The sequence below is a fragment of the Clytia hemisphaerica genome, unplaced genomic scaffold (assembly GCF_902728285.1).
Source record: "Clytia hemisphaerica strain Z4C2 unplaced genomic scaffold, Clytia hemisphaerica genome assembly, whole genome shotgun sequence".
Lineage (NCBI taxonomy): Eukaryota > Metazoa > Cnidaria > Hydrozoa > Leptothecata > Clytiidae > Clytia > Clytia hemisphaerica.
In genome coordinates, this window is record NW_027103286.1 from 1,731,348 (window position 1) to 1,743,505 (window position 12,158).

At 35.3% G+C, this 12,158-nt stretch overlaps 1 protein-coding gene across 1 annotated transcript; it reads right to left on the reverse strand.

The window, feature by feature from the left end:
* Positions 1–408: 408 nt before the first annotated feature.
* LOC136806480 (alpha-1A adrenergic receptor-like) lies at positions 409–1,914 on the reverse strand. Its single transcript, XM_067063062.1, has one exon. It carries the CDS (start codon positions 1,771–1,773, stop codon positions 709–711), a length of 1,065 nt encoding a protein of 354 aa, XP_066919163.1. The 5' UTR covers positions 1,774–1,914; the 3' UTR covers positions 409–708.
* Between the last annotated feature and the right edge of the window lie 10,244 nt (positions 1,915–12,158).

Genomic DNA, 12,158 nt, shown 5'->3' on the forward strand with positions numbered 1-12,158 from the left:
GGAAATCTTTTTCTATGCAGTTCTCTTAACTTTCTGGTTAAATATTTCGGAAACTAAGGGAAAGCAAAATACTTTGAAGTTTGGTCTGGAAGCATAACAGGACTAATAGGGACCTTCCCACTGGAAAAATTGGCCAAAATTTCATCCCCAGTGGAAGATTACCTTGTCCCCGCTGAAAATAATCAGATAAGCAAACTATTTTGCTAAAAATTGCTATTCTTTCCATCCCCATTGAATTTTCTAGCTAAAAAACAAAGGAATTCAAATCCCCAGCCATAACAAACATGGGAATATCAATCCCCATCAAGTTTTGGTCCGTTATCTTTTACCCCCCTGGCTGATGAAATCCTACCGGGTCTGTGAGAAGGGGCTGTAATAGGGACTTATAATAAGGAATTGCAAGTCAGATAAGTGATTATGTTGTTCCTAGTTTCTTTCCTTTTTCTTTTTTTATTCACAATGTTTAAAAAAGGCTTTCAGGTTAAAATTTAGAATTTTCATAGACTGAATATAACAGCTCTACCATCCATTCTGAATGCTAATCTTCCGTTTATTAACAAAGCGAAGATGCCATCACGATCAATAATCGTCAATGCAAGGTTCACAGAAATTCTGCTACAATGACATATTTTCGATGACATCACATCTGAGTTGTAAAATCTTTGAGAATATTGGCAGTCGCAAATACTGTATGATGAGTCAATCGGTTCACGTTTTAGGTGAAGATTGTACATATGCTCTATTGACTGGTGACAAAATCACCTTCCTATCATGCGTCGCTATGGGTGATTCTGACGTCATCTCAGTTGCCATAGTTACATGTCTACGATTACCTAACGGTGTAGCAGTTGTTACACCAAAAGGTTCATCATTTTTTATCCAACTTTTTGGTAAAAGTTTCGATTTCATTTGTCGAACAAATCGTTTACGAGCATTACTGAAACTTGCATTATTGAAGCAATAAAGTAAAGGGGCGATGATACCATCAATAAAAGTCAACAGTTTCATCACGAAAGTTACATATTCTTCCGCGTCCGATTTCAAATATTTCTCAGTGAAACACATGTTATCCGGACACAACATCAACGCTGTATAATAAACAAAACTAGGCCCCCAACACACGATGTAAAAAGCTACAATAATGATTGTGGTCTTTGATTTATCCCATTGCTTACGTCTCGCTAACGTTCTCATGCAACGCTCTGATTGCGTTCGCCGCTGTTGTAAAACATCTTTAATCTTACTAAAAATGATGACGTAACAACATAGGATTATAAAGAAAGGAACCATGGTGTGTCCAAGAAGCATGGCTAGTGTCCAGGACTTTGTTGGGTGGTATTTGCATTTCGTCTTGTCGTTAGGTGCGAATGGGATCAAACATAAGGCGAGCACATAACACCATACAGCACATAACCAAATTAACATTCGCTTTTGAGTGATGAAAACTTTATACTTCAAAGGTAGCAGCACGCCAAAACATCTATCCAGCGAAATGACTAGTAGACTTAAACATGATGCATAATTTGTTAAAAAGTACGTGAACCGAAAAACATCACATATCCGATGATCAGTAGATATTTTAGCTCTTTTGACAGCGTATGACGGGATGACCAGAATGCCTTGCAAGAAATGAGCGACCAACAGGCTACTGATGGCCATGTGAGTGGCCTTGTGGAGCCGCTTGGTGTATATCATAATAGTCAAGCAAAATAAGTTTAGAAATGCTACCAAGATAGAGGTGAAAATAAGAATGATAACCACTTCATTTGCCATTCTTCTTCTTCTTCTTCAATTTTCTTTTTGTTGTGTATTTTGACTCTGTGGACAGAAAAGTAAGATGTTTGTTAGTTGAATTTTGGAGAACTTTATTCGATACTTTAAAGTAGCTCGACTTTTTTCATCAAAATATTTTGAATAATTCCAAAGTCTTATTTGTCCCCTTTTCACAGACCCGGTGGGATTTTATCAGTCAGTGGGGGTAAAGATAACGGACCGAAACGCGATGGGAATTTTATTGTTTTATAGCAAAAAAATTCAGTGCGGATGGAAAAAATAACATAATATTTTGAGCATTTGCTTATCTTGTTATTTTCAGCGGGACAAAAATTAGAGCATAATTTTCCACTGGGGACGATATTTTCTCCAAATTTTTCAGTGGGTCTGTGAGAAGGGGTTTCTTCCTTCTACGAGGCCCCTGTTGAATCACGCCGAAAATATTCTCTCATTACGCCACCACACCAAGAATATTCTTTTTTCATCATGCTTGACACTTTTTGAAATGCTCGTAAAGTCGAAATATAGACTTTATAGGTCTACGCAATACATTGCTTTCTGTTCAAATCTCACTACTGACCAAAGCCCTATTTACCAAACATGTCAATCAGTTTAAGAGAGAATTGCGCATGAATGTTTAAATTGACTTCCTCTTAATTTATATCTCTTCAAAGACCCATGCTGAACTTTGACTATACAAAAGCATCATGGAACCAATTCTGTTGGAATAAAGAGTATATATATCGTGTCCAAATGAAATGATGTCTCGAAAACCATTTCATAAAAACAAATATTTTCGAGATATTGACTGTACACTTCATTTCTATGACAAAATCTTTGCGAAGAAAATTAAATCAATTTAGAAAAAACCAACAAAAGGAAAAATTCTCTAATAAAACTTACTTTCGAAAATTGCTTACGAAAGCCTATGAAAGCCGTTACAAATCTTGAGTTTTGTTCATAATTTTCCATTTTAACCCTCAAGCCAAATTCGATATTCGAATTATGGACAGATTGAAGATCTCAATGTTTATGAAAGAGGAAGGGTGTAGTTTTCATGCTCCCATGAGGTTCCTTATAAAGAAATCAACCCTCTCCATCACAAAATGTTTTATAAATCTCTACAGTATCTGAATTTATCCCACGTAATATTTCTTTTAATCGAACAAATCACTAAATGAAGCTCAATTTAGAAAAATCACTGAAATAACACAAAAAGAATTAAAAAACTAATTTTCAAAAGTGTCGCCACAGAAATCCTTAACAAATCTGCTCTAATACTTTACAGTAACACACATCTAAATTCTTTCTTTCCTGAATATCAGAATTTTCCTCAATTTTCTTTCCGTTATTCATAAAGAGAATTTCAACTTCCCAAAATATTTTAAATGTCCTGAGGTAATTGTTCTGCGATGCTTTCGTCAATTATCATTTTTTGTCTATATGTTTATTCAATTAATGATGGAAATTAATTGTTCAGTTTCATACTAAATGACATCACCGTATAATCATACTGATTGACGTTAGTTGACGAGAATACACGTTTTTTTATAAGAACATCAAAAATCTTTGAAGCCTTGGGATGTTCTTAACTTTTTTTCTTATTTTCACAATATCTTGATCATATTTACCCATTTTCCTAAGAAGTTGAGTGTTCTCGAGTCCAAAAAGTCTTAAAATGTTCTTAACTTGTTTTTAACATTTTGGCCATCGAAGCCTCATGTTCTTATATAGTTTGTTCTTATAAAAGAACATGTAATTAAGATGCTAAGACAAAAGATTAGTGGGCAATTTGGAACACCGCCCACCCACGACCGCCCATATCATCTAGATATTGACACCCCTAGTATCCAAAAAGAGGAAATTTTAGAAATCAGATTCAACACACAAGCGATAGCCCACATAACCCGAAACCTTATTCGTAGCAAACGACAAACAAAACAACAAGTGCTCTGCTTTCAGGTCAGGTTTATCAATAACAATTAAAATTCTTACCCCTTACTTTATCCCAAAAACATTTTCATCTCGTCAAAACTTAGCTCCTTAGTTCACAGCCAAGATGTAACCACGATTATGTTTTTTGGTTAAGAAAGGGCCGGAAAGTGTAGAAGAATTTAATTTACTAGTCTACTAGTTTAGTATATGTATTCAATGTTTGCTTAGGCTTTGAGCACGCTTTATGGTGTATAGGGATCGGTTTTATTTCTCATTTTCTCAATAAACTGATAACCATACGAACATATATGAATATTATAATATGAAATCATCTTTTAATCAAAACCAAATATTGACAGGAAGATATTCAACTTTTTTAAATCCATATAATAATCTTTATGGTCCGTTATATCGTTCATTTGATTTCGTAAAACAAGAAGCTGTAGGGGATAAGAGGACATGTATTCAAGAGGAAGAACAACCCTGGCTAGGCCTGATAAAAAACTGAAATAGTAGATTTTATTTTAGGCAATTAAAGGGGTCAAATTAGTTTAAGTACACGTGTTTTTATAAGAACATTCAAATTTTTTGAAGCCTTTGGATGTTCTTAACATTTTTTAGAGAGTTTTAAGCCTAAAAATGTTCTTAATATGTTCTTAATTTCGCCATTATTTTAGTCCATTTTCCTAAGAAATTTGATGTTTTAGAGTCTGTAAAGCCTTAAAATGTTCTTAGCTTGTTCTTAGCATTTTGGCCATCGAAGAATTATATTTTTATATAGTTTGTTTTTATAAAAAAACGTGTAAAAGGTCAAATTAGTTCAAATAAATACTCTCCTGTCAGGGTTGCTCCTGTAGGTACGTCATATCTTCTTTCGTTACGCCCTCTTCCACAGCCCCGGTGGAAGTTTTCCCACACAAGGGGTAGGAACTTCGATGAAATCCCAATGGGGATAGAAATTCTATTGATTCAATCTTAAAATATCAAGCAGGGATGTTTTTGGAGAGCAAATCTTTTAGATTGAATTTCGAATGGGAATGAAATCTAGGTTCAACTCCTAGTGGGCCGAAATTGTAGGCTATTTTTCTCATCTCTATCTTTTCTCGTGGACAAAATTTTGCGAACGTCCCAGCGGATCTGTGAAACACAGGGATGTTTCGTTTCGAGTATAAGAAACTCCTAAGGCCTAAAAGTCTAGAGCTGTCTACAAGTTCTACATGTAGACTATGTGCTGCTGTAACTAATTTTGCCGAAAAATGAAAACATCTGAGTCTCATTAAAAAAGACAAAATCAACCACAATTACCCTGTCAGCAGTTCTCCGTGTGACCAGTCTGATTGCCTGATACTCGAAATTATCAAATCTCCGATACCAATATCCTTATCGTTTTCTCCATTATAACGAATGTTTCAATTTTACGCGGAATCTATCGGTACTGAAAAATATCAAACAAAACCTTACAATTGGCAGCATAACAAACCTACTTCACTCCGACTTAATCGCGAACCATTCATCCAGTTTAATAAAATTTAAAGTGTTTCGATTATTTACAGAAATCGTGTTAACTTAAAGAGCGTTTGTATATTCTGAAATCAATCTGAGAGCTAAAACCAACAATAACTGTCATCGATCAAACATTCGTTCAGACGAGACAACGAGACTAAGGATTTGTTTTATACACAAAAGCTTTTATGGTCAGTCTGTAAAATACACGTTTTTTTATAAAAACAAACCAACAAACTGTATAAGAACATACAAAAGAACAAGTTAGGAACATTTTTAAGGCTTTGTGGACTCAAAAACACCCGTTTTCTTAAGAAAATGGGTAAACATGCTCACGAAATGGTGTAAATAAGAACATTTTAAGAACATTTTTATACTTGAAACCCAAAAAGTTAAGAACATCCCAAGGCTTCAAAAATTGTTCTTATATAAAAAAACGTGTATATATTTTGCTTGCGTTGAGAAAAAAGTTTGGACGAACGGGTGTAACGTGATTAAAAAAGTAGTCTTCAAAATTCAAGATTTCCGTCAAAAATTTTGAAAAAGTTTGAATTATTTTATTATTGTTCTTTTTTCTTGATTTCGTAAATTCTTCGCAAATAATAAAAACATCCCTGGGCGGGTGAGTGTTGTTTGCCGCCCCGGGGAGGGGGGGGGGCACTCGATCTGAAAATGACCATGCGTTCGGCCCAAAATTGGCTTCTAAAATCGGACCCTTACAGTGCAGTGAATTTCCATGAAAAATCATACCCTTACAGTGCACTTTTTCAAAATTTCTCGCCGGAAAGGGCGAAAATTTTTGCAATTTTCCAAGAAAATGTAGAATTTTTCCTCCAAAATTGACCAATTTTGTGCCAATTTTACCAAAAAATTGGCCTTTCATCACAATGTCCTACCCTTACAGTGCAGTTTAGTACAGTTTCGTAAATTCCTACCCTTACTACAGTGCACTAGCTGAACTATGAAAAACCTACCCTTAAGGGCCGAACGTCTGGTAGGTCATTTACCTTGAGTACCCCCCCCCCGGTTTACCGTACAAAGTGACAGGATAATTTGCATGAAAATGAAATCAAAGCGCAAAAAATTTCATCTTCTAACTGTCTTGTAAACTCGCTGGCTAGCCCTCAACGCCTCGACTGTGTGAATAACTTCTTCTTGAACAGATACGCACCAATCCACTTCAAACTTCGTTCATTTTACAATGGAAGAAAAATTCGCTTTCACTTTTTCCACTAACTCGTCAAAAAAGAATTTCATTTGACTTCATTATACACGCTTATTTTATAAGAATAGTTTACTTTGGATGAGGGTCAAGTATTCTTAAGAAAGTGCCAAAATTGAGGGTGAAATATTCTTAACGTATTCTTAGTTTTTTAGATTTGTCTTTTTTACAAACATGAGAAATGATAAATTTGAGAGTTTTGGACTTTCGTTGAGTGAACATTTTACCCTGAGTATCAGATGTTAAGTTTTCAAAGAAAATAGTAACCTCTGAAGACAAATAATAGAAATTTTATCGCGCATGTGTCAATCTAATCACTGTAGAAAAAATCAAAGATGAAGAGCAAATATTACCATATTAATGTCTAGCAGACTGTATCAGTATGCAGTTTACTATTTACGAATTCCCCAGAAACCTCCAAGTGTAGTTGAAATGAGTTTATTTCGAAAGAAATCTTTTACATGATCCCCAAATGTATAACAGTAATTACTAAACTTTTAATTATGGAAATGTCACTTTAATTGAATCGAAATAATAGACAGACTTTATGTTATGATTCTCTATCACTGACTCTTTTTACAAAGCATTGATGACTTTTTGTAAGTTGTGTTTTCAACGACGGGAATAAAAATATCGACTATGACGCTCATCCAAGATCTTGGATGGTCGTCATGGTTACTTTTGTCTTCGCTGATTGCGCGATGAATAGAATCTCGATTCGTCGGCACAGCGTAAATATATGATTTTGAGCTGTGCTTTTCACGGTATGAACATTTGGGTTAAAATTACATTTCTTCCTCAAAGCTTCAATTTATCTCTAACAAAGGAAGCAGTTTTCTTCTGTTAACCAAATACAAAATGACTGCGTATTCTTATCAAATTCTGTGAAATTTACCCCATTCTTAAGTATTCTTAGGGTATTCTTACGATTTGGCCAATTTTCACCCTGATATTCTTATAGAAGATATTCTTATAAAAAATAAAGGCGTGTATTCGAATGTTAACCATCTAAGAAGTTTATTATACTGGTGTTGATATGGAACTTTTCAAGAAAAATGATAAAAGACGTATTACTAGAATGTAATTTCCAAAGGTGTTTCTAACCGGACCTTCGTTCATCAAGCCCGCAATACAAAACAAAAAATTTCATTGCTTTCATAATAAAGCCCATCATCGTAGGATCCTTCTAATTAATCAAGAATCGACAAAAGTTTATGAAATGATTGTCAAAAGATTTGAATGAAAATGAAGTTTTCTTCCTTTTTATCTTCCTGGTGTCCATTCAGACAAAACAGCCTCTGAAAACATAAAAATAATTTGGATAATGAATTTGCAATGAAGGCTTCTCACTCTATATCTTGGTTGAATAAATCAAAATATACACGTTTTTATAAGAACAAACAATAATAAGAACATCAGGTTTCGACTGCAAAAATATTAAGAACATGATATGAACATTTTAAGGCTTTTTAAACTCTAAAAACCCATTTTCTCAGAAAAACGCACAAAAATACCCACAAAATGGTTCACTATCTAGATAGTTCCAGGCTCCTTTTAAACCTGAAGCTGAAGGGGTTTCATGCTCGGAGCGAGAAGATTTGACGTAACCTCTTCTTTCAACATATGAATCTTCTGATAGAAAATTCTGAAACAACAAAATATAATTCAAACACTTTTTACTTCAGTATCCAGTATTTTTACTTTAGCTGAAAAATGATTTTTGAACAGAGCTGTTGTTTGAAATCAGCTATAGAAATTTGATAGATCTACTATCTGCTGCATGATAAACTTGTTCATGCGTGCAAAAGTGTTTGTTAGGTTACACATACATCCGCCCTCGCATCCGCCCACCACTCTTTCACACCCCTTTATCTCTGAGGGACCTACTTTTCAAGCAAACATCATACCGTAATCCCGAAACTGTTCCCTCAACCTTGTCCTCGTGTATCCCAGGTTTTTATTTACGTTACTTATAGACGCCAGAGAATTATCTAGCGCTATCAGTAAGCCTCAAAAAGCTGATAATACGCAGGGAAAGAGGATGCTGTTCCCTCCCATATTCGGCCATATTCTGTCGTTTCTCAATCAGTATACCAGAAGTGCACCTCGCACATTTAAAAAAACTCTTCAAAACTGCATTGGGCTCTTCCAGAAAAAATCCGTTCATGGGGGGCGGAGGATGAGGATTTTCCAGGGGTATTGAAAAAACACCAAAATATTGAAATGTCCAGGGGGTAAATTCCAATGTCTAGGGGTAATTTTTTGTGTCCACAGGGTCGATTTGATGTTTGTCCAGGGGTAAAACCCGTGTCCAGGGGGTTAAAAATCAAAATGTCCAGGGGTAATTCTTGAAAAAAAAAATATATCCTCCACCCTCCATGAACGGATTTTTTCTGGAAGAGCCCAATAGTTGAAAGGAGTGATATCTGATATTCCGTTGATGGTGTGTTGGCGGGCGCACTTCACTAATTGGTTCCCTGCGAAGTGACCCCTCCCCCAATTATAGCTCTGGTAGTAGTCTCATATTATGTAGTAGTAGTCTACTCTTGGGTGCCCCCCCCCCCCCCGTTTAGTAATTTTTAAGAACATTTTCAGAAAAAAAAGAAGTCCCCTTATTTTGCTCCAAAAAGCCTGATTTTAGCCTATATTTACCTTATTTTGGGGTTTTCAGGAGTACAATTTCCGACCCTCCCGGCAATTTGGTCCCCCCCCGTTTATTAAAATTTCGAAAATTTTCCAACCATTTTTTATTGGCGAAAAGAGTTTGCAGCCAGCACAGGAAAAAATTTTCGATTTCCAAGGTTGGAAATTCAATATTTTTGGGTTGAAAATTTTGGTTTTATAATTGAAGGTTGGAAATTTGAGCGATTACCTTTAGCTGATTTGGAAAACGTAAATTACTCATAGGTTTTGTAGAATAAACCAATGCCCTTGAAAAATCAAGTGAAAAAAAAACCATGTAGAAATGACAATTTTCCAAGGCTGGTTGGAAAACATGACTTTTTGGGTGGGAATTTTTATTTCCAAACAGTTTGGGATTTAAAAAAAGATCAAATCGATTGAAAATACATATTTTAGTAAATTTGATACCTCAAGTTGAAAACCGACTTTTGGGTCGGAAATTTGTGTTTCTCCCAAACAGTTTGGAAAACGTTAAAAATCCATGTGGAAATTACATTTTTCTAGATGAGACCTTCCTTGGAAAAAGACTTTTTGGGTTGGAAATTTGTGTTCTCCAAACAGTTTGGAAAACGTTAAAAATTTAGTGGAAATTAAATTTTTGTGAAATGAAACTCTTTCGATTGGAAAACTAGACTTTTGGGTTGGAAATTTGTGTTCTCTCAAACAGTTTGGAAAACGTTTAAAAATCATGTGAAAATTACGTTTTTCTAACCATTCTGCGCATGTCCTTGGGAAAACCACAGCGTTTTTCGCTCAAAACTGTTTTGATGTATAGCAACCAGATATTAGCCTATAATTGAGCAGTCGCTGTTAAGTTTCCGTCAGGTGATGCGTCTCTTCGGAGCGGCCTCGGTCAATCGCAGTGAGTTCGCACAGTGAAGCACATAGGGTACTTGTGTCATAGTTTCAAATAGCGCCCTGCTGAGCTGTGTGAGTGATCAACCACTATCTGTGCGAACAATAAGAGAGATTGACCGGGAGCCATCGAGCCTAGCTAGCGCGTGACTGTTCAAAAACAAAAACCTTGTTTAAGATCTTTTCCACATTCTGCATCACTTTTAGGATTTTGGCTTTTTCAACTTGATTTTCAAAATTTCCAACCTTGTTTAGCTTGATTTTTGGCTTTTTCCAACTGACTACAAAAATTCCAACCTTGCATTCGGCTTTTTCCACCTGGATTTTCGAAATTCCACCTGTTTGGTTGGATTGGCTTTTTCCACCTGGATTTTTGAAATTCAACCTTGTTAATTTGCTTTTGGCTTTTTTCCCAACTGAATTTTAAAAAATTCCCCTTGTTAAATATTGGATTTTTGCTTTTTTCACCTGGGATTTTTGAAAATTCCAACCATGGAAAATTTGGATTTTGGCTTTTTCCCACCTCTTGGACTTTCGAAAATCCAACCTTGTTAAATTTTGATTTTGGCTTTTTCCAACGAAAATTCCCAAATATTAAACAAAACCTTTTTGAAAACCTTGATTTTCGATTTAAAAATTCCAACCTTGTTTAATTTGATTTTGGCTTTTTTCAACTGATTTAAAAAATTCCAACCTTGTACGGCTTTGGCTGACAACTGGATTACTAGGATTGGCAATCCTTTACTACCTGTGTTTGAGGTTCATTCAGACTAGGATTTACGAAAATTCCACCTTGTTTTTGGCTTTTGGCTTTGCCAACATTTTCGAAAATTCCAACCTTGTTTAAGCTTGGATTTTGGTTTTTCCAACTGAATTTAAAAATATCCAACCTTGGTTAATTTGGATTGGCTTTTTCAACCTGATTTTCGAAATTCCAACTTGTTTAAGCTTTGATTTGGATTTTTTCCAACTGAATTTAAAAAATTCCAACCTTGTTAAATTTGGATTTTTGCTTTTTTAACCTAGATTACGAAAATCCAAGCCATGGAAAATGCAAAATTTCCAACCTTGGAGAATGTCCCACATTTTCAGGTTGGATTTTCCATTGGATTCTATCTTTTTTCCAACTAAGAAAACTTGAAATTTCCAACCTTGGAAATCGAAAAATTTTTCCTGTGCAGTTTGCAGAGTATGACAAGGCGGCAAGGCTGCACTTGAAGAAAAAATTCGGAAATACCAAGTTCTGCACTGGAAGAGCACACCTGATAAATTTTGGTCTATGGACAAGGTGCCTTTTCCGAGTTGTGCACTCACTCGAGATCTCGAGCAAACGTGCCACACTCTGCAAACTGGGTTTACAGTCGGTAAAGTTGCCATTCTTATTAGAATATACGGTTTTTGCGCAAAAAAATACAAAAGCAGTCAAAATCATTTTAAAACAGCTTGTGAAGAAGCATACTTGAGGAAACTACTTTAACTAAGTTATCTCAATAAAACAAATAAACCAAGAAGAAGAAAGAATCCATAATGAGGTGGATTTTCACAGAAAAACCACAGTAATTTTCGTCTTGTGTCTTCTTCTACCAGCGTGTTTTTGATCGTTTGAACCAAAGCTCGGCCTTTAAACGGTTTTCACCACGGAGTGACTAATAACCAGTTTCACTGGTTAGTCCAAGCAAAACTGCAAAACCTTTTTTATGCCAAAGAGTTATCATCCGTTTCTTCGAAACTCTACCGCTGATCTTTTTCCGTATACCGCCATAATGCCATACCGTCATTTTTCCCCGCCTTTGCTTTCACTGTAGCGGACGATAACATCGTCTACTGTGTACATCAAGGACAACCTTCAAATTAGCCTATCATAGGCTATTTAGAATTTATATAGGCTATTTAGCCGAAAATCGATAAAAACCTTGATTTCTGACGAAATATAAATAGTCTTCTTCGCATCTTCTCTAAAGGAATATATGGTTTCTCATTGTCAGAGAAATGTTCATGACAAATTTTGACTTTGGGTCAATTTTGGTTTAGGAAATATTCCACTGCGTGCGCATGCGCAGGGTAAGGAAATCGGGCTTTTTGAAAAAAAAAATTTTTTTTAACAAACATGTTGTGTTTTTGTACACGGCACTTTATTATCAGAAAATTAGCCTATAATCGGTTAAAAAAAAGTCTGTCCAGATATAAT